The following is a 23,500-nucleotide window of genomic DNA, read 5'->3' on the forward strand; positions in this document are numbered from 1 at the left end:
TGCAGGAAAAATTTACCCTTGCCTTTATGAACATTTAATTTAAAAAAATAAATACCATAAACAATAAAATGGCGTCCGGGTTTTTGTGTGTGCGATAATGTAATTGTTTTGTAAGAAATCAATTAATTTAATCGAATACGATAGTTTTTTCTACGTTTTATGGTGTTAACACAAAGAAAGATGTGTTGTTTAATGTTAACAAAGTAATACAACATAACTTTAATTAGAGATTACGTGCGTGTCAATGCAGTCTATAGCGTCCTGTGCCGCCTTTTTATTAAGTTGATAAGCTTTTATTACCAATTAAACAATACGGTTGTTAAATAAGTGCAGCAAAATATGTTACGTATATAGTATTAATTATATTTTACATATAAAGTGCCTGTTTCGGCGGTTTGATTGACGGGTGCTTTGCGCTTGTGTGCTAGTGGTTGTGAAAGCGTACATGATTATAATGGCAAAACTGTCATGACAGTACTGTTTACTTGTAAGGTGGACTTGTGTTGGTTTGTTTATCTTTCGATGCGGTGAGAAATTGTAATTTGTGAAAATGTGTATGCCAACACCGACTAATGTCTCCGGATTCGCGTATTCGTGGGGCTTTACAAGCTCCGCAGATCTAACAAAAGGTGAAGTGGACACACCAAGCAGTTTAAGTTATACTCTGGGGAATACGGTAAGAAATAACAATGTATGAATTTCAATTATTTATGCCCTCTTTATAAACACGTAAGAGCAAAAAAATTTGTTTGAGATATATAAATAATTTTCTAATAGGAACTTATTATTATTATTGTATTTTTAGAAAATTTATGAAGAAAATTAAATGAAATATTGAAATAAACAGTGTATACAAATACAAATATCATTTCACAAATGTCTAAATAAATAAATTGTTTTTAAAACAACATAGAAATCTAAAGAAAATTCAATGAAATAAATAGTTTGTCTTAATTAAATTTAAGGTTTATAGTCATATTTACAGATATTTTAAAAGATTTATGTTCGCATTTCAGGTATCCCCAGAAACAACACTAACTGTGATGGCCCATAAAACTCCACAAGTGCAGGAAAAGGTTGGCACAGTGGTGGCATCCAATGCTGCGGCACAAGTGACAAGAGTAGTTACAACAGGTACCCCAGGATCGGGACGGAGAGCTATGTTTGTGTTAAATGAGGCTCCAACACACACAATAAACAGAGTGTCGCAGCAGAATCAGACTGCGACTATCCAGAGTGAGTGTAAGGATCTTTCAATGTTTTATTTGATAAAATGTAGAAATTAAAGAATTTTTCAGCAATTATATCAGTACAGTACTTTTTGACAATAATGTATATAAATTTTTATTTTCTTAATTTGCCTAACATTTTTTTGTACTAACTAAATAAAATTAAGATATGTAACCTTGTATTAGACTTGTTTTTTGTTATAATGCTGTGCGTAATTTTTTGAATTGACAAATTAAATATCTTCTTTATTGCAGGCGCCAATTTAGCTTCAAAACCGTTCATGACACCCATAGGTCCAATACAATTAACAGCAGAGGAATGTAATGAAATTTTAATGAAAAGAGCACTTCAAGCTCAAGGAATTGCCACTCCAGTGATAGATGCATCGCAGCTTAACCAAACATTGTTAAACGGAGGCTTGAAGGGTTTAGCAGAGGTAACTACGCAGCAGAACCAGCAAGATAACATTCAAACTACAGTCCATCAACATCATTTGTTACATACTAAACAAGAACCTGGAACTGCAAATAATTCACCAAAAGTAAGTATTAATTAAAGATATACAATAAAAAATAGATATATGTAATGAATTGCAATATTTTGGGAATACATCTCTTCAGTCAATGATTAATATAAGTGTAATTGATATAATTTGATGATTCTGCATCACTAATGCATAAATTGCTGAGTAATGCTCAATTCATATAAATTATAAATAAATGAAATGCTGCCAGTAATGCTTAAAATAAAAATTAATTTTGGCATATAAATTGCAAAGCAGATAATTTAATATTTTGCACTAATTGCAACAAAATAATGACCACAGTAATTTTATGGAACATAACTGATAAGTGTTTGTATTTACATTTTGCAAATTTAAAAATTGGATGTATAGAGGGTTATTTTGTTTAATTACTATTCCTTATATATTTGCTATTGAAAGAGTAGAATTTAATTTATTGGTATATAGTTAGCAATGTAAAACTGAATTGCACTAGCAATTAAAATTAAACTTTTAGGACTTTATAAAATTTCCACTTCATTTTATGTAAATTTTTATTATTCCCCCAATTTTTAGGATATATGACAAAGTTCTTAGTTAACATTCAATTGTATAGTAAGCAAGTATTAGATGGTGTATTCGCAGACGGAGATCATGAACAACACAGTTATGCAAGCCCCCGCGCCTCCTGTGAAAGAACGGCCGTATTCTTGTGATGAATGTGGAAAATCTTTCCTTCTGAAACACCACCTTACGACTCATGCAAGAGTTCATACTGGTAAGTGAATAAATTCTTTAAAAATATGGTATTCAAATAATTATTTACCAGTTTGCCTGCCTTGTATGTATATTGAGATTTATCATGATTAATTTAAATTAAATTAAGAATGACAACTATAATTTAAATATTTTAATAAATATACCTCTACTCAATGTTGTTTAGACAAAGTTTATTAGTTTGTCTGTAAGGGTCTATTCTTAACCTCTTGGTTTTTTGTGGAAGAAGAAAAATGTTAGTAACTTGCTGTGGAACTGTTGTAAGCTCTACTTCCATAAACATTAATATTAATTTTAACTTTTCAGGTGAAAGACCTCACATTTGCGGGCACTGTGGAAAGGCATTTGCAAGGAAACATTGTTTGAATACCCACTTGCTACTGCACTCTGCAGAACGGCCGTACCGTTGTCACGAGTGTAAAATGGCTTTCACACTCAAACATCATCTTGTTACGCATTCTAGGGTATGTGGTTTGTGATATTTAATAGTCTGGTCTTTCTATGTTTGTTGAGTAATAGCTAAAAAATGGTCTGTTGTTTCTATATTGCATATTATAATTACTACAGGGGTGCAAAAATTTTGTTTTGACATTAATGCTTCAAAGGGTTCCTTGTAGTGTTTACATTGTCTCTAATAAATTTTTTTTTTTTGCAAAAATGTCGATAGCCCCTTTTTGCAGGAATTGCTGTTTGTAATGGTAATATTGTCTTTCTTTTTCTCGTACGACGTTTCAAAAACGCGTCCAAAAAAATGTTTGTCTATTCACAAATGTTAATTTGTATATTTTAAATTATTTTCTGAGTTTATGTTTATGTGCGTGCAGGTGCACAGCCGCGACCGGCCGTTCGTGTGCGGCGAGTGCGGGCGCGGGTTCCCGCTGAAGCGGCACCTCGTCACGCACAGCAAGTACCACGCGGGCGAGCGGCCCTTCGTCTGCAACGACTGCGGCGAGAGCTTCGCGCAGAAGGTATGACGACACTGCTATTTGTACACCCTATCGACACCAAATATATGTATTCATACTAACACAATGGTAAAACATTCATGTTTACTGGTATCAACAAAAACCCCAACACTTACACTAAAACCTCCACCACACACAGACAACATCATGACACAAATATAAATATTATTTTAAACTACTTGTGATCCTTGCTTCAAACAATCAAAATTTGTGTTTCTTTTTCCTCTTCCTTTCCAGTGCATTCCTTATTTCCAGGCGTCAATCCGTTTCTTATCACGTACTTCCCCTTAAAAATGGGCAGTGCTTTCACAGTGGCACTACTTCTACAAATGTTCATAAGCGGTGGTGATCGCTTACCATCCCATCCCAAACCAGCAGCTCATTTACCCGCTATGACTCTAAAAAAATCATAATACTCTCCGAACTATATTTTTAACGAAATTTTTATCGTCCAATATTGTCAAAAATAGCCAATGAAATATTGAAACATTGAATTCCAGGAGCACCTAGTGATGCACAGCCGGTTCCACGGGTCGCTGTCGCCGTTCGTGTGCCCGGACTGCGGGGTGGCGTTCGCGCGCAAGTTCCAGCTGGTGAACCACGGGCGGGTGCACGGCCGCGTGCCGCACGCCTGCCCCGTCTGCGGCAAGGAGTTCCTGCAGAAGCGCACCCTAGTCGCGCACCTCAAGTGAGTAGCGGTACTAACGCTACGGTATCGCTCAAGTGACTCAACCGGTGGACCATACCCTTTTTCTTGACCTGTCCAATACTTTCCTTTATTCCTCAATCCTTTTCTAATCCATTTTCAATTTGAAGTCGGCAATCCATTTGTAGAGGCGTAAGGTCTGCAATCGGCCTCACGCCTCTTCTCTTCATGGGTGGTGGAAGCGCTTACCATCAGGCGATCCACCAGCTCCATTGCTGACGAAGACATAAAAAAAATTATTCTGCTACATTTTCATTAGCAGTACAACTACTCGATCGGCAACAGCGGTAGTAACTTAACATTTAATCAAGTACAGTTTCATTATTAGCGTTTTTATATGGCAATAATAGATGGCATATTATTTAGAGCTGGTAAGAAATGTTAGTGACCCCCTATGGAGATTTGTCTTTGTTCGATTTATTGAGTCTTAATGGAGGTGTGCGACAAACATTCCATTTCTGTATGTGGTAGTCGAGCACGCGTCGGCACGAATTGGGTCAGCTCGCACCGGGGAAGTACCACACCCCCACAGAAGACCGGCGTGAAATAGCATTCTGCTGTGTTTCGTTCGGTGAGTGGGGGAGCCGGAGGCCCATATCCTTTTCCTTACCCTTCCCAGTCCTTTCCTTTATTCCTATCGCCAATCCTTTCTTAATCCCTTCCCAAAACAGTCGGCAATCCATTTGTAGAGGCGTAAGGTCTGCAAAGCACCTTATGCCTCTACAAATGTTCATGGGCGGTGGTAGCGCTTACCATCAGGCGTCCCACCAGCTCCATTGCCGACTGTAACATAAAAAAACCACCATTTTCACCATAAAAAATAGTTAAAAAAACAAAAACCCTCATTACATTTTTTTTTTCAGAATGCATACGGGGGAAGACACAGTGGCGTGTTTAGAATGTGGGGAAGCCTTTAAATGCAAGGCAGAACTGCAACAGCACTGCAAGTTGACGAGACACTGTCTCTCATCGTCATCGCAGCACCAACAGACCCAACAGCAACAACAGCAGCAACAACAACAACAACAGCAACAGCAGCAGCAACAACAGCAACATCAACAGCAGCAGCAACAACAACAACAACAACAACAGCAACAACAGCAGCAACAACAACAACAGCAGCAGCACCAACAACAGCAGACAGTGATAAAGCAAGACGATTTTAAGCCACAGATTGTTCAGGTTTGCACTTTTTGTTGTTTAATATTTGTCATGGTCTCTCTTAAGGAATACATGGAACTAGCTAGCCTCTACTTTGATCACATAAGAATGTGATCTGATGAATTTAAGTTTAAACCATTTAATCTATAATTATCTAAGATACATTTAGAAGTTAAAAAACTATGTATAATACTCGCGTAAAATCAAACACAAGAAAATACTATCTAAGATACAGTTAATAGGCATTTTTGAATTTCAAATGTTAAAATTCATCTAAATTATAATTTTCGTATAAAAAATACGGTTGTTATTCTCACTAATAAAAATAACTTTTCATTATATTGTCAGGTTATTGGTGCAGATGGTCAAATATTAAGTGAAAAAACAACACCGGGATATGCATGTCCTGAGTGTGGTTCCTGCTTTAACACCAAGGTATGTAGAACACTTGAAAAATTTATAATGATATAATATCATACTTATTTGTATATAAACATATTTATATTTATTATATGTGCTTATGTATTAAGCTGTAAAATGAAGAAAAAATATTTGGTTACACTGTTATTATTTGTCAACAACCAAAAATAATCCAATTTTTTTTTATTACTAGCTATGCCCCGCGGTTCTATCCATGTAATACTTGATGTTATATCCTAAAGCTTTTCTCTAAATGGGCTATTTAACACTGAAATCATTTTTCAAATCAGACCAGTAGTTCCTGAGATTTATGTGTTCAACCAAATTTTTCAAATCAGTCCAGTAGTTCCTGAGGTTAATGTGTTCAACCAAACAAACAAACAAACAAACTCTTCAGCTTTATAATATTAATATCAACAAAAAAGATAATAAATCTATGTTTCTCGTCACAAGTCAGATAGGACAAATAAATCACGATAATATAAGAGTGTTCTAATAAAAAAACAGTATTGTGTTTCGTCCGCTGTGTTACCGGAGGCCATTCCAATTCTCTTTGTCTCTTTCACCTATCCCCTATCCACTGATGTTGGTAATCCAATGTTCCTTCACCGTAAGGCGATAGACCAAATCCTCTGCCCACTGGCAAAAAAAAGAAAATAAAAAAAAAAAAAATTTGTCATTGTCCAGGAGGCGCTGTCGCTGCACGTGCGCCTGCACGCGGGCGACCGCACGTGCGTGACGGACCTGTGCGCGCTCACCGCCGCGCTGCAGCCCGGCCTCGTCGCGCACGCCACGCACAGTCAGTACACCATTTTGGTTTTCTTTTTTTTTTTCTTTTTTTCTGTAGTTGGAAAATCTTGCATAGATAACCCCGGCCCCGGGGAAGGCGCCGCCGGTTGTGTCGGATTCCTACCGACTAGAACCCCACTGTGTTCCGTCGAACCGCTTCAGTTAAGGGGTCACGGAAGCTGGTTATCATTCGTCCGCGACACAGTCGGTACACCCTGCGCTTGTGCAATGAATGAGTGAATGAATGAAAACAACTCTCTTTCACCAGAAACTTCCTACAACACACTATGACACATGGGCGGCCTACCCGCTTATAAGCGAAATACGAAGCCATAATATTTGTGATATTGAAGATTTCACAACTCAACTATTTTGACCAAATAAATTGCATACAATTAAAAATATGTATATATTTTTAATTGATTACTTGTCGCTTCGATATATATATTTTGTTTAAAAAAATACGCAACTATGTGCGTGAACAGTTTATTAGAACCCGAAAAAATGCCGCTGTTTTTTTTTTTTTTTTAATAAAGAATAAAAATCTTTTAAGGATGTGCTATTAAATGTTTAGTTTATTTTTTTTAGTAAAGAATGAAAATCTTTTAACGGTGTGCTATTAAATGTTTTGTGTTGAATATAAATTGAAGTCACAAACTAAATATTCACATAATATACATTTATTTCCGCAGATCAGCCGATCCAAATCATATCTTCGAATCACCCCAGTAATGTTGTTCACACGCAAGTTATAGCAACGGTAAGTACCCTGCGGTTTGTAACGTCGTACCTCATGAAATATAGCCTATTTCCTAATTAAATGGAAAAAAATAATTTTTCAATTTCGATAATCGCGTTCAAAGAACCAAAATGAAAATGTTGGTTTAGCTCCGTCCGGATATCAAGATTCCTGTTTCATCCCAAGAGAGCCAAGTCAGCTCATACCCTGTTCGTGTTGCCATATTTGATCAAAATTCGTTGAGTAGTTTCAGCGCGATTGATGGACAAACAAACTTTCACATTTATAATATTAGTGTGAAGTGTGATTATATCTAGTAAATAACTAGCGATTTTTTTTCAACACAGAATCACCACATAACACCGCCGCGGCCGAAGTTGCATTTCTGCGTGGACTGCGGGAAGGGATTCGCGGCAAAACACGGCCTACTGGCGCATCATAGACGGTATTTATAATATATGATAATAATTTCTTCTCATAATGTTTGTACAATTTTAAGTAAATAATTTTTTTTTTCAATAGTATTGTAAAGACTCTTTTCAACTGACTTCAAAAAAGAAGGCGGTTCTCAATTCGACTGTTTTTTTTTTGTTTTGTTACCTAAATAGCCATAAAGAGCGTTTACCAGCAATATAAGCGAATTTAGTCGTTTTGAAATTAATAATTGTTTGTGTAATTTTTTAATTGTTTTATTATTGATTGCATAGTATTATAATATATGACACGAACGCTCCAGGCACCCGGACGGCAGCTGCACGCTGCGCTCGCACGTGTGCGACCAGTGCGGCAAGGCGTTCTTCCAGAAGAACCACCTCATGCTGCACCAGCGCCAGCACATGGACCTGCCGCCGAGAAACGTAAATACGTTACCGTCATTATTGTTGTATGATATAAAAAAAAATGTTATAATTGAATGATGTTCTACAACCTTAAAAAATTAGGTGGATATCATTCGACTCATAACTTTTTACTCAGTGAAACGATTTTTATGATTTTTTTTTTAGTTAGCTGGTGTCTGCTTTATGGTTCCATTTAAATATGGTCTAGTTTTGATAATTTCAAGACGTTAAAATTTTTTGTTGAATAATATTCATGAGTTTAATTGATCACCTTCACCCATGAACATTTGTAGGGTTGGGCGGCTGCAAACTCGTTGCTTGGTTTTAAGGATAAGGAAAGAATTGACGGCGGCAATTAGTAAGGGACCGGGAAGGGTGAGGAACCTTTTCCTCACCCATCCCGATCCCTTCCTTAAATACGAACTCGGCTCCCCCACTCACTACTACTATTTGACGCCGTTCTTTTCTGGGTGTGTGGTACCTTCGCCGGTGCGAGTTGGCCTAAACGTACTCGACACCATACTCGATTTTTTTAAATACTATAGCATCTTCTGGTTAATTATGACAAATATCTGTTACTTTTTAATTTAGTATTTAATGGTGATTGTAGTAACCTAATCGACACGATCCGCAGACGCAGTCGCAGAACCAGCAAGTGACGCAGGTGCCGCAGCGCGTGACGCAGGTGACGCAGCAGGTGCAGGTGTCGCAGCAGCAGCAGCAGCAGCAGCAGGCGGCGGCGCAGCAGGCAGCGCAGCAGGCGGCGCAGCAGGTGGCGCAGCAGGTGCAGCAGCAGGTGGCGCAGCACGTGCAGCACCAGGCGCTCGAGATGGACGAACAGCCGGCGCATATACAAGTTGTGAGTCACTTCTTACCTCGTATTGCACCTTGCAAGGGCCGTAGGAAAGTGATAAATAAAAATGAGTTTCTCAATTCAACTGTTATGTGTGTTAATTTTTTTCCAACCAACTTTAACTTTCACTTCGATACTAAATTAAAAATATGTATAATAATATCTCCAGAGGCGATAAGACCTCCTTTTTTACCATTTGTGTCTTTCATTGTGTGTGTTTGTAGTGTATATTTTGGGATGGTACAAGAAAAAAATTTAAATGAATATATATTCAGGTGACGAACCGGTCGGGGCAGGTGATCGGCAACCAGATAGTGGTGGGCGCGGTGGGCGCGGTGGGCGCGCGCCGCCTGCTGCCCTCGCAGCTGCACATCGTGGCGCGCGACGGCAAGCCGCTGCACCACCTCGCCAAGCGGGACGGGTACGTGCAACCTTACACCCGGGGAACCCTCAAAGGAGGCCTGTGACCCACCAGTGCAAACGTATATGGTCTGATGGTGATGATGATGGCTCGGGGGAAGGTATCATAAATACCTTAGTGTAAAATAAGTAGCATACCCGTGCTACTATTTTATGCCGTGTTTCGTTCAGTGATCAGGGTAGGTCACCCTACCTAGTCCAACCTTATTCCAGCCGTCCATTTCTTATTCCTTTACTCCTGATAAGTGGGTAAGGTGTTTGCAAAGGCGAACCAGCATCTTAGTTGCCCGCTATTACATATTAAAAAGAAAAAGAGGTAAAGAAGTAAGGATATAGTATGGTTTTTCTTTTTTGGCTAGCTTGTTTATACCAAAGTGCAAGTTGATTAGGCAATTTATTCTGCCAGGACACCCCTATCCCCTAGCAATATGAAAAATAGTTCTTAAGTATTCTCAGACATACCAAATGTTAATAAAAAGCGATTGAGCCAATAGGAGAGTATTGTTACAAGTATGTTTTATTGTCACTTTAATTATAATTGTGGGAAGAGGACCCAACAATAATCATGTTTAACTAGGTACTTACAAGTACTACACCACTATACACAAATTGCGTCCAATTCCCCGCAATAACATGAAATAGTGTGATAAAATAGAAATTATAGCTTTTTTTTAAATTGCATATTAATATTCTTTATTTCTTACCTACATTTAATTTCTAAGTCTGCAATGATTTTATGTTTGATTAATTATAAATGTTTCTTTAACAGGAGTGACATAAAAGAGCTAGTAGTATCAACGGGTAGAGGCACCGGCTTGATTAAATACGAGATAGCCATCCCTCCCCCAACCTCTGTGGTGCAAGTGCAACAACTGGACTGAGACCGGTTTCACCGTATCAACTAACGGGACAATCACCATTAGCTTAATACCTTGTTGTACCGACTTGAAGTTAAAGTGTTCATTAGGGCTTGATTATAAACATGTTGGATTTAAAGTGGTTGTTGATCAACAAGTTACCGATAAGGCATCTGTGTTGTTAAAGGAAAGTGTAAAACGTGAAGTGATTCTATGCGAATATGTGTCAGTGGTATCAGCTGGTCTGCGGCAAGTTGGGTGAGATGTGGATCAACATGATCCAAGGTATGCTCCTACAAAATATAGTGTTCGATTGTATGTATGTATTTACAATGATGTAAGGGATAACCAAAAAGTGAATTTGTACAGCATTGTTACATTTGTTTTGAATGAATTGTTCACAGTAATAGTGTTGGATCAACATAGTGCCTTTTGTTTTTGTAATGCAATTGACAATTTTCGAAATAATTGATGAGATTTCATCGAAATTCATAAATAATATGTGTTGATGCCAAGTTATACACGAATTCTATTGTAGCATTTTTTTTTTTAATAGAAGTACATATAAATGAAACAAGTCCAATTGCTTAAACTTCCACATTGCCTCCATTACTACTTATATCGACAGCAATAAGGTGTGTCTGTGTGTATTGAATGTTCTAAAATTTAGAACATTTTGGTGAATGTAAAAAGACGTGTATAGTAGTGTTGAGTAAGTGTAGACGGATAGAATGTGTAATATTATTGTACATATCAAAGTTTTTAACGGCGTCCCATTTGCGGTTTTGTATGAAGTGTACAAGATAGATGACGTCACCGGTGTGACGACACACGCATTTAAGTTTTTATTTTATTATTTGACGGCCTCTTCGAATAAGCTTTATAAGTACATAGATTCCTCCGCGGCAGGTATATAGTGAGTGCAATTCGGTTCTAGATCTGAATTATTTATGACAAGCGAATTGATTTATTTTTTACTGGCATAGACAACATATGAAATAGAGGCATATTGGTGTAAACAATAGACAAATGATTTTTACTTAATCTAAGTTTGAAAAAGTATATTTGTAAATTACCTTTTCGTATTTTATTTCTACTTATGTAGTATTTTTTAAGAATTATTCAAATATTTGAGTTTAAATTACTTTATATATTATCTAGTCTGTGATAGGGACTGTCTATGAAAGGTTTTATATTTGAATCGACAAATTGTTTTCGGACGCTAGCTTATTGCATCTTCACAATTAATCTCTCTCAAGTGCTTGCTATTGCACAATCAATTTTAAATTATGCAATCATAGTTATTAATTCAATAGCGTAATTATTTAATTAAATGAAGATGCAATAATTTAGCCACGAAAACTTATACAAGTGCTTCCGAACGTTCATATGTTTTGTAAATAAAGATGAAGACTGACATCGAGCACTGAAACATGTCTCTTCTAATTGCCTTACAATCAGCGCACACATTTTGATATATTTTTTTCGTGTAGGCGATAAGAAGTTTGTCAATTTTTAAGTTTTCGTGCTTCTCAGTGTCCATTTTTATTCACAGAATCGAATTCTATGTTTCCTTGTGGCGCGTTTTCATGAGAAAATTTCATACAAATACAGGCCTTATAAAAGCTGACGTAAAATACATTTTGGTATAACTATTTTGTTGATATTGTCTAGTTTAATATTAACTATAAAATGTGCTTATTATGGAATATGAACAGTATTCAATGACACTTGATCTGAGATAAATAATTATTGTTCATAACACGGTGAAAACGTGCCTTTAGACAGTATTATGTTTCCTGAAATTTCTATGATACAAATATACACAGTCTACGATGTTTTTGTGTTAATCTCGTAAGCTGTGATATTATTTGTGTTGATTTATCGATATGTTGATTCTTAATGTTGTTTGCCATTTACTTACAGTGTAAATATATAGTGGATATCTATAATTTTTATATTAAATCGAAAATATACATAATTAAATAGAATTTTTATTTTCCCTCTTTGGTCTTTCTTTTAGTTTTCTTTATGGATTTTTACTGGACTGCCAGGTCAAGTCATACTAATACTACGAAAGTATGTCTGTTACGCAGTTACGGCGAAACCAACGCATCGGTTTGGATGTAATTTAAATTGAGAATTGTTTTAAATATAGCCTGTTAATTAACAATAGTTCCTTAAAAAAATGGCCTACAATGGAATAATGTGCAATGATAGTGTAGGTCTGCAGTTCATATTATCTTTTATTGTGTTATAAAAAGAAAATATAGCTCACTGCCCAGTAATATATAAGATAATAATAATGTACATCATGTTTTTTCTAGCAAATAAAAGTTTTATTTATTTATTTAATACTATTATTACATCTGCATACTTATTTATAAGAACGTCGTGTTAGTTATATCTAATTATAAACCAAGCACAACTGATTACATATTGACGATTTTGGGTTCGTTACATTTTTATCCTTAGATAAGCTAGATTTTGATAGAAAAACTCGGATCGAGCAGCTATTTTTATCATAAAAAGGTAAGAAGAGTACCAAAGATAATACAAAATTGTCAAAGATTACAGTTCCATAATATTATATTACTTGATGACAGTATGTTTATTTGGTGTGATCAGAGGTAAATAATGACTTTCTAACAAAATTTAAAGTCCCTACTTCTTTACTAATATTATCAATGCGAAAGTAACCGTTTGTCTGTCTATTACGCTTACGCCTAAACCACTGAACCGATTTTGAAAAAATTTGGTATGAAGATAGAACTGAACTTGTGAAAGGACATAGGATACTTTTTATCGCGAAAAAAGGGTAGAAAAGGTTGAAAGAGGTGATGAAAGGTTGTTTGAAAGTTCGTTATTGTCAAATCGATTTTGATGAAACTTGGTATGAAGATGGAGCTAAACGTGGGAAAGAACGAACCATACTTTTTAATAAGAAGAAAATACTCCTTACCATGTCGCGCGATATAAGTGAATTTTACGCGGGCTAAAACCTAGTATCAAATAAAAAGACAATAAATTCTGTAGATATGGTTTTATTCACAGCTTGTTATATACAGTTGATTTTTTGGTGCTTAGGTGGAGATGAATCTGGATGTGAAGGTAAATACCTTGATTTACCAAGGTAATTTTATCAAGGTAAACCTGAAAAAGAAAACGGCAAATAGAATAATTTCATTACGATTTATAACATCCATAATGCTTTCTTTATAAATTAAAACAGCAATAAAATTTTACCTAGGGCGAATAATATATATTTACATTTAATATTTTTATAAAAGAACATAATATCATCAAAAGACAACATGATTCAAGTGTTATTGCGATGGTTTATAATGTTACAGTCACGTTAACGGGCAAACATAGATACAGTAGGTACTATTATCTATAGGATCAAAGATTAAATTTTAGTGCACTAGAAAGTATCTAAGCACTTTGTAGTTTATAGGTAATTTGCATTATATAATCGTTGCCGTATCGCGTTATGTATTGACTCACATCAGCGGATGTATTCGCTTTTCGATCTTTTTGTTTTAAAATTAAAAATTGCTTTATTAAGCTAGGTACTTGAAGTGTATAGAATAGATACCGTAGTACCTACTTGAATGAATTTACATTAATGTGCCTTTTAACATGACTGCAAGTGTACCTTTTTGAAACAAAGTGAGGCGGCGAATTTTGAGAAAACAGAATAATTTTCCAAATTTTTTTCACCTTTTAAACCTTCCTTGGACTATTATGAATACATTAAAACTGACAAAATTGGTCCAGCTATTCTCAAGTCTTAGACTAATGAACAGAAATTGATATTTATATAATTTATACAGGTTTATATACTTTTATGTTTGATTTGATTTTAAATTCTAATAAAATGCACTTCTACCACGAAACTAACGGAACTATGCTTGTGCTACTAATATTATAAACAAACAAGTTTGTAAGGTTGGACGGATGGTTTGTTACCATTTCACCGGACGGATGATGTTGACGGATTTTGATGATACTTCGCAGTGTTGTAGATTATGTTCGAGAATAATACATGATCTTTAGAAATACTTGCTTTTCTTCGTGGTACCGCGCACAGCTACCACCCTATATATTCATCTATTCCCAATTGTTTTAAAAATTCTTTGAGTGCTATCTAGCATTATATTATCTGTGGTAGTTAATATTATCAAACTAACGGTTCCGACGCTTGCACTCCAAGAGCGCTTCGTTAAAAGCCTCGCACTCCTGCAAGTTCTCGCGGTGTGCCGCGCACTGCAGGAACTGCGCGATCTCGTATGCGCACGGGCCGCTGGGCTCGGTGCCGAGCTCGTAGTTCCGCGGTAGTGCGTGCATCACCTCCTCCCGGCGGCGGCCGGTGAATAGGCTGGTTATAGCTTCACCGGCTAAATGGCCCTGTTTACGAGACAATGAGGGCCATGAAATGGGAAAACTTATAGTTGGTCCTACCTTCTTCTATCTACTACGCAGACAATAAAAAAAAGATTATTACTAGTTGAAAGAATTTATTTAAAAATTTTGGTTTTTACAAGTCAGAATCAAAACTGTATTTTTTATTATTATACGAGTATATTTTTAGTATCTGTCAAGTTTTTTTAGATAAGAGATAAACGTTGGATCCATTTCAATAGAATTTTCTAGTATTTCTGAGATCTCTATAATAATACTAATATAAATGGGTAATTGTGTTTGGTTGTCCGTCAATCACTCTGAAACTACTGACCGGATTTTGATGATATTTGGTATAATATCGTCTGGGTATGAGCTGAATTAGGTGATAGGATACTTTTTATCCCGATAAAATAGCAATCTTGATATCCGGGCGGAGCGGGGACGAGCGACTAGTATTATATAATAATTGTTATACATCTTCTACCTTACACGTAAATACCTTAAAAAAATGCAATCTTAATCAATAAGAAAACATACTAAATACATAGAAATCGCTAGTAATATCGTTGACTGCTAAGCATACCATAGTAGTGCCGACGGTAACGCCGCCGGCCACCGCCGCCGCGTCGCGGAACACGGAGCGGCGCGGCATCGGCGTCACCACGACGGTGGGCGGCCGCGTCGGCGCGTGCTGCTCCGCGCGGGAGTAGCGGGATCGAGACCCACTGTGCGTTTCATGTTGGTGCTTTGATAAATGTATATACACAAGACAACAAGACGAGACAAGGACAAGCTACAACTAGGATCTAATCTGTAAATATCTGATTGTACCAAAACAAAAATAAAAAAACGAAATAGTGATATAAGCCACAGACCTGATAGCCATATGAAATCTACAACTATCACTGTAGTAATTTTTTATACTTATTGTCTTAATATGAAAGATCATGTTTACAATAGTTTACATTGTAAATGCGATTACAATGTAAACTAATGGGTATGTCTCGTTTATTTGTTGTCAGTGACCATGCATGGAAGCAAATGTGGAATATAAAATAATTTACTGTTAAAACATAAAAAACATATAATGGAAATATTATGTATTGGGTTACTAAATAACTTACGAAGTTCAAGACCTGCCATACACGCATAAAAGATTTTAAATACCGCAAAAATCACGATTAGAAATAAAACAACAATAAATATTATAATGCTTGTTTATTTAAAATGTCAACTAAGAATTAACAATGGCGTCGTCGTCTAAAGAGCTACAATAAGTAGTCTCAAAAGAATGTAAATTAATTACTAAAATTTCTATAAATAAAATAAACAAATCTATCACACATAATAATTTCTATGGTGTCTTTGAAGTTGGAACGCTTGAGGTAGCACGACGAAAATTTGAAATATTCCAAAGAATGTTGAAAATGTTCTAGACACCAGAGATGGGTTTACATGTGGTTGTTCACTTTGCACTGGCGGAGGGCTTCATTGAAGCCTTCACACAGGGAGAGATCATGCTGTTGTTGGGCGCATTCGATGAATTGCTTGATCTCCCAAGCGCATGGGCCCTGCGGTTGTTGCTGGCCCTGGTACTGCTGGTAGGTGGCCTGCGCCGGCTGCGCGGCTTGCTGCGGCGCGGGCTCGCTGCTGCCGCCGCTAAACATGCCGGTCAGGGCGCTGCCGGCCATGTGACCCTGGAATACGTCGTTTGGAATACAATAAAGATAAAGAAGGAAATTGATCCAAGAAGCCCTCTATTATAATTCTTCCTCATCAATAAACAATTCTCTCAACATGGAAAGTTACCCTACATATGAGACCGGTATGTAATCAAATGGCCAATATAAAAAAGAGTAACTAATCCAAATAAATTAGAAGTAGCTATTTGTCCGTGGTTTATAATTGATTTGTAATATTTTGAATAAATTCAGTGGCATAACATGTACTAACTAGGAATATCTACAGGCCAAAAAGAAACAAGATTTAGAATGAATTTAATAAAAAGTTTTTTGAACAAAATTTGAAATTATATTATATACTATTTTTTTATTGGAATAAAAAAGTTTGGATACTTGATAATATTGGATATATTACTTTCCTACCTATCATATTTCTCTAACAAAGTTAACCAAAACCCGAACTTGACAAATTATTTGATCTGAGGACTTCAGCACAGACCCGGAAACACTGTTCTGTATGAAAAATAGATGTTGATAAGCGATAGCATACAAAACATCATGAGAATTAGTCCAGCAGTTTTATATGTATTAGTATGGTAACTAACGTTGTGACACAAGAATTCTATATATAGAGAGATCTTTTATGTATACATTATTGAATAAGTGGGTTTTGTTTTTATTTACTTTGAGGGGTTCCAAATAAGGAACCTGAAATCCCCTACACCTTCATAAACAATAAATGTAATCCAATAATTTTTTAATATCACAAGTGTTGAGATAAGAAACAGCAATCAAGTTAAAATTAGTATCAAATAAATGAGGACCATAAATTAAAGAAATTGTGAGGAATTTAAAATAGTTCTATAACCAATAAAGGACATTTGAGATTGACATAGTTCCTCAGTAACACGTAAAAAATTATAAGCTCATAGTGTGTCGCAGAATTTTTATACATGTTGTAAAATTTTAAGAGTAAAACTTAGCATTGCAACTTACAAATTCTGATTCAGCTTTCCCTTAAAGTTTCAACATACAAAAAATTAACATATAATGTAATAACAAATGTTATGAAATATGGTGTGTCGTTAGATAAAATTTGTTTAGCTTTTACATAAATGTGTAAGCTGTTATACAGTTTCTCTCAAAATGCTTTATCATTTACAGTTTATGTATTATTTCTGTATGCCTCATTCAGTAAATCTGTATTATCATAAATCATAAAGATAAGAGTAACATGCAATAACAATGAAAAAAAAATTCATAACTTCCTATTATTCCCCATAGCTCTTTTAAAACCACATCAGAATTTTTTATGTTGCTGTAGATATTCAAAATATTGTAAATAAAATTGCCTTTAATTAAGAATCATGTAAGATAGAAAGCTCATAAGAATTTATTAAAGTATTGCTACATATTTACTAATATTGTTATTGAATTCAATGAATCATTCATTTGTAAATCGTGTTTATCTTGCTCCTTGGACAAAATGTTTTCTTTTAACAATGATTTGCTAAATACTAATCAAATCACGTGACTAACTTCTTGGCATAGAGCCACATTATGATTTCTGAGGCTAATAAGGAAATATTGTTCATATCTTCAATGATTGCGCAATATTTAAAGTTTCAAAATCAACATATTTTGGTAAAACAAAAGTACAATGCGCAGTATTTTCTATTACGTAACAAACTTACCACTGCTGATCCTACAGCCACTCCGCCCGCAGTAGCGGCCATCTGGCCAAACATCGAGGGTTGCTGTGGTTGAGCAACACTCGGTGCAGGTGCTGAAGGCGGTGCATGGGCTGGAACATGGCTTGGTGGAGGAGCAGCCCTAGAAAAAACAATGTTGTAAGGTTATAATCCGACGAGATAAAAAAATGACGCAAACAAAAGAAAATCACAATGCATTTACCGTCTCTGGGGCGCTGGTGGTGGACTTGCAGAGCGTCCTCGTCGAGGCATCTTGTAGATCAACTTTTTATCGCTTTTTTTTAAAATAAGGGCTTTTGCACAACACACTTCGCGAACTTCAAGTTTCAACTGATTGACGATTTTCAATTTACCTTCTTAAATGTCATTTGTCAACGTCATTAAAACTAACTTCATTCTATACATTTCTAGAATATTTAAAATTAGAATTCGGCATCTTTATCGTTTATTACCGAAACGAAAAGGATAGATACAAAAGTATTTGCCAGTATAAATTAATAAAAATGTTTTTCGTAAACCTACTAGAAATTAAGCACTAAATCTATAGGGTAGGCAGGTAATATAATAAGATAAAATTAATTATATGGTATAACATAATATTTGTGTTATTCAATTATTAGAGAAACGAGCAAAAGTAATATACGATTTAAAATAGAAACTATTAATAACATGGGTGATGTAAAGATTCAAGCATTAACATTATTATTATAACATATTAAATTATTCACCTTCGACTTCGGGTTGGCATAATAAAGTTTAATTTGGTTGGAGGAAAGGCATAGTATTTCTGATTTATATTGTTGTTTACTATCAAATGTCACATTGTCATATTTTTTTTCTTCACTCGTAACCTAAGGCCAGCTTGTAATTTTTTTTTCACATGTGAATTAAATTCAACAACACACTTGTAAGATTTAGTATTGTAGATTTAGTAAAACAATTAAACATATTTTTAAATGTATTGCAACTAGATAATCTGTACAACTTATAACATGCTTACAAAGTTTGAGGAACGTGTAGCCGAAGCATTTTATAAAAGGAAGTGCATTCATCTGCCGCCTAACATATTTTTGTTCCGTTCCGCTTTGGAGTTTGGTTTATCAGTTTGTCATCTGTCACGTTAGATGTCAGTCGTATCAGCAGTCAGTTATCCTCTGAATTCGAGAACGCGTGATTGTTTAACGTCGATATTAACCGCATTGTGAGGAAGTTGTTTTAAATAATAAGTGAAAATAAACGAAATATAAGCCGGTATAATCATGAATGTATTTCTGGCGATAGCTTTGACTATACTGTCATGTATAGTAATACAATTTATTTACAAAATCATCTTCGGAAGCAAAGATGAATCGCAAAAGCATGAAACTGAAAATGATATAGGTAGGTTTGGTGTTTTATTTATATTTAATTAAAGAGAATGGCTGAACTCTGTTTGTAGAAATGTAGTTCCGAGTTGAATGGGCGTGTAGGATCTAGGAGTTAGGACTACACGTGGTTTTACCGCGTAAATTTTTAACTGTTAACAATCGCTTCTCATTTTGCTACATAATTGTTTTTCTTAACAAGGCCGCACCGTAAATATCTTAATGAAGTACCGTATTTGAATAAGCTTTGAAAGATACTTTCCTCAGAATTGGCTATACAAGAGGTAAATACTTGTATTTGAAAATATGATGAACTAAAAATACATCTCTTACAATTATTGTAGTATAGTTTATAAAAGCCACTAATTTATTTTAGAAATCGGAAATGCATTTGGCATCTGCATTTCTTATAATGATATGAATATATATTATCCTACTAGGGTATACAATACAAGTATAACATTATAAAGTCTAGTTATATTTTTATTATATGAACACATTTGTCTGTGTACTATCTAACCAAGTGGCTAATATTGTATGTTTTCTCATAATTAATCTTCATCCCACCGAAAGAAAATTATTTCTCCATGTAATATTACAGTAATTTGTGCAAATTAAATTATGTTATAACTTTACATAAGAGGGAAAATTTATATTTGATGTACATTATCTTGTAACATTTACTTATCTTTTAATCAATTAGTTATATCATATTATCATAATATCAAATGTGTAATATTATTTAAAGGTTACACAATCTGTACATTGTTATTGCAAATTAGAATTGTCAATAGTATATTTTCTAATACTTTTTTAATAACCATAGATAATAAATGTTAAAATTTTCTTAATAAAGGTGATATAATTGGCATTGGTCACTGCTTACATTGTATATGAAGATTACTCTCCTGAAATATCTTGTTTACAACAATTTTTACAACTTATCATAGCCTTGACCCACTCAACTCTGTATTTATGGGTTGCCAGTTGCCACTTATTGCATATATTTTTGATTCCATCTTCTTTTTATTGTACCTGTTAGTTTTTTTATTTAACTGGTTTATGACAGATATTCATTATTTTTATCAAAGTTGTAAAATTGTTTTTATATTTTTTTTTAATAAATTTTGTTATTTCACAAGATTATTTAATAGTATTAAAAAACAGTTTTATATGAAAAAGACATACATAAATAGGTACTCTCTTGAGTTTGACTCACAAATAAGAATTCTCATGAATCTGCTCAGCTCATTTCTATAAATAAATATGTTACACATTCCACACAACACCATCTTGTCCGAAACTAAGCAAGTTTTCTATTAAAGGGATACTATAATGTACTACATACTATAGTGTAATTAGCACAAAACACTTATTTCTTAATGCAATTATAATAAAATATTAAATAATATTGCTCATGTGTTGGTAAGAATATAACTAGATAGGCAAACATAGGATGTTTTTGTTAAATTAATGAAACCATAAACAATAATAATAAAAAATTGTTTTTGTGCTGTTTTCTGTTATTATCTGAGTTTGTACTGTATAAATACTTATTTAGTCTTAACAATTTATTTCGTCGATATTCTATATATTTCAAATATTAAGATTAATTTATTTCATTATTATAAACGTTTAATTAATGTGATTTATTATTGAATGGAATATATATGTAAACAAAATCATTTTTGATGTCAAAAACGTTTCGTCGCAAATTCATCCTGCAAAATCGAAACAAATTTACAATCGTCCATTTATTAACCAAAACACGTTACAAAACGTTTCAAACCAAAATGATAAGTCACGAAATGCGATAAATTCGTTTTCCTGAATCCAAATTTCCACTAAGCCCTTATATCTCTGTTAAAGTTACGTATAATTATGTCTGCGTTATCGCAAAGACACTGAATGAGTTACGTCTTTAGAAATATAATTATTATCGCACACGTACAACCATTAAACCATTACGCATGTCAACCTTTGTTCTTCATAAGTTATGTAAATCACGTAGAACGTGATTTTATTTTGTATTTGGGATTGCATGATGATATTTCCTCCCTTGCGAGATGAAGATGTAAATCATCATCATTCAATTGCGATCTCTGTGTTTGAAAGGTATTTCGAAAGTACATAATTATAGAAATGTTTACATAGCCTGGCTGAAATTTAATTTAATGATTCCAGCAGATCCAGTCGCGTCAACGGAAAATGCGTCGAACGAAACGCGTCCAAGCGGTAAAAATAAGAAGCGCGCTACATGGAAACCCAAGACGGATTTCTCGCATCCATGGCTAATGAAAAACCTCAAGGGGCACCCGGGGAACGTGCTTATGGTGGACTTCTCTGCGAACGGGAAGTACATGGCTGCTACATGTGATGGTAAGCATTCACTCGAGGTGGCGGGTCATTGACGAAAACGCGAAGCAACGATCCCCGTTATTGTGTCATTGCTATCTTGTTATCACTTCCGCGTTGCGGTTTAAGACGACTGCGGCCAGCCTTTGAGGCTACAAATTGCGCGCAATTAAAACATGATAAAATTATCACATAACGGGACCGTTGTGTGGCGAAATGTGCTTAATATATTATAAGCTATTGTTCTAACAGCTAACACGCTATCGTCACGCTTGCGCACATAGCAACTGGAGTTGGGAAGTCGAGTCGGTTTTCAATGATTCGTATCCGGAATAATCGAAGACTATTATGTAACGTCGATAATTTCCCGTCGCCAGCGCCGCGTCGCGCCTCACTGCTGTTCATCTCCGTTTACTTCCCAACGCTGGTTATTAAACCTTTACAGTTTCCGATTCGTAACAACGTTGCACCCACTCGGATGTTCAACAAAGAGTTGGTAAACATGTATTGCTATTTACATTGAGAACCCGTGTTTTGGTCATTACGTAATGTGTCTTTTTGTTTGATATCCGAGGGATCATAATAACGAGCGACTACTGCAGCGCTAAATAACTCATAATTCAGTCTGTCAACATGTAGTTTGATAATATTTCGTGCAAATACTAGCCCGTATGATTTGTGCGATGTAACTATTTCCTACATTGTTAAAGGAAAAACATTACATGAATTGTCTATTAATTGCACGAAAATTGGACGGCGAGCCCAACGCGCTGAGACCTCGCGTTTTTTGTCCAATTTGGCTACTGTTATGTGTAATTTGGAGGTCCGTCGGTCGAAGCCATCTGAAGGCTAGTTAATCTTGTGGAAACTTATAGAACATTAATTTAAATAATAGCATTTATTTTTTAAACGACTATAGGAATCTTAGACGTGTTATTTATAAAAGTTTAATACACGTTATCAATGCAATAGCATGAATAAGACAGTATGAATAATAACGAATTACATTTCTGCACCATTTAGTTATGAGATAATATGAATGTGCCAACGTTTGTTTTATTCGATATTATAAAGTGAAATTATTAATTATTTCGCTAATAAAGGTGGAGTAATGTAATGGTTTTCAATGTCAATTTAATAATTAACAAGTCATCGAACTTGACTGCTCTACGAACAATACATGCTAATTTATAATTTTTATGCGAAGTTGCTATAATATTTACTCTATAAACAATAAATTAATTTCTGTAGTATCATTTGAATAAAAATCATATAGAATATACCGCGAATGCATGATAATGACCTACATCAAAGACAATGCATCACAATGTCTTTTTGATTGAACAACGAATGGGTTAAATGATATAAACTTATGAAACATAAATGTTTCACTATTTCAATCGGAAACGCATACATTCCTTATCAGCGTGACTAATTTGGGGCACAGGTTGCGAACTTGAGTCCTATGAATAACTAAGCTATTTATAATGGTATGGGATTTCCTTTCAAATTTTTTTTTTATAATTTGAATAATATTTCTCAATATCCGTTTGCGGTATTGTTTTCTGCTAATGAAATTGAATACAATTGTGAATAATTATCGATTTATAATTAATTACACGAACCTAACTGAGATTTATTTCGATTCTTTATTTTCTTTGGTTACATTAAAGTCAAGATAGTGTAGCACAATGGTGAAAATACTAAGTGATTGTTTTTGTA

General features: G+C 34.8%; 4 protein-coding genes across 8 annotated transcripts in view; 2 read left to right on the forward strand and 2 right to left on the reverse strand.

The window, feature by feature from the left end:
• The first annotated feature begins 62 nt into the window (after positions 1 to 62).
• On the forward strand, positions 63 to 12,244 carry LOC119830735 (zinc finger protein 665-like). 3 transcript variants are annotated; one of them, XM_038353854.1, is made up of 16 exons: positions 63 to 676; positions 1,017 to 1,242; positions 1,485 to 1,771; positions 2,363 to 2,510; positions 2,816 to 2,973; positions 3,334 to 3,477; positions 3,975 to 4,162; positions 5,044 to 5,362; positions 5,690 to 5,776; positions 6,449 to 6,560; positions 7,243 to 7,310; positions 7,637 to 7,734; positions 8,026 to 8,146; positions 8,763 to 8,987; positions 9,257 to 9,402; positions 10,171 to 12,244. In XM_038353854.1, exons 1-16 carry the CDS (start codon positions 551 to 553, stop codon positions 10,280 to 10,282), a joined length of 2,565 nt encoding a protein of 854 aa, XP_038209782.1. In that variant the 5' UTR covers positions 63 to 550; the 3' UTR covers positions 10,283 to 12,244. The 3 variants fall into 3 exon arrangements, with proteins under 3 accessions (XP_038209782.1, XP_038209784.1, XP_038209783.1); XM_038353856.1 differs by having other exon boundaries at positions 2,378 to 2,510; XM_038353855.1 differs by having other exon boundaries at positions 1,017 to 1,236.
• A 2,062-nt stretch (positions 12,245 to 14,306) lies between these two features.
• On the reverse strand, positions 14,307 to 18,856 carry LOC119830825 (coiled-coil-helix-coiled-coil-helix domain-containing protein 10, mitochondrial-like). Its single transcript, XM_038353977.1, has 3 exons — positions 18,788 to 18,856; positions 15,249 to 15,390; positions 14,307 to 14,668 (listed from the first exon to the last, which is right to left on the reverse strand). Exons 1-3 carry the CDS (start codon positions 18,805 to 18,807, stop codon positions 14,447 to 14,449), a joined length of 384 nt encoding a protein of 127 aa, XP_038209905.1. The 5' UTR covers positions 18,808 to 18,856; the 3' UTR covers positions 14,307 to 14,446.
• On the reverse strand, positions 15,867 to 18,424 carry LOC119830824 (coiled-coil-helix-coiled-coil-helix domain-containing protein 10, mitochondrial). The gene is made up of 3 exons (XM_038353976.1): positions 18,262 to 18,424; positions 18,042 to 18,180; positions 15,867 to 16,362 (listed from the first exon to the last, which is right to left on the reverse strand). The coding sequence occupies exons 1-3, from the start codon at positions 18,309 to 18,311 to the stop codon at positions 16,117 to 16,119; spliced, it is 435 nt and encodes a 144-aa protein (XP_038209904.1). The 5' UTR covers positions 18,312 to 18,424; the 3' UTR covers positions 15,867 to 16,116.
• Positions 18,857 to 19,159: 303 nt separating the features above from the next.
• LOC119830774 (transducin beta-like protein 2) overlaps positions 19,160 to 23,500 on the forward strand; it is a 115,397-nt gene continuing 111,056 nt past the window's right edge. Inside the window, exons 1-2 of one of the 3 annotated variants that reach the window (XM_038353911.1) lie at positions 19,160 to 19,439; positions 21,608 to 21,802. In XM_038353911.1, the coding sequence (XP_038209839.1) occupies positions 19,319 to 19,439; positions 21,608 to 21,802 (316 nt within the window). In that variant the 5' untranslated portion in view covers positions 19,160 to 19,318. The remainder of the gene's footprint in view (positions 19,440 to 21,607; positions 21,803 to 23,500) is intronic. The other 2 variants (XM_038353909.1, XM_038353910.1) reach the window with 2 other exon arrangements.

The sequence above is a fragment of the Zerene cesonia genome, chromosome 12 (genome assembly GCF_012273895.1).
Source record: "Zerene cesonia ecotype Mississippi chromosome 12, Zerene_cesonia_1.1, whole genome shotgun sequence".
In the NCBI taxonomy this organism is placed as follows: domain Eukaryota; kingdom Metazoa; phylum Arthropoda; class Insecta; order Lepidoptera; family Pieridae; genus Zerene; species Zerene cesonia.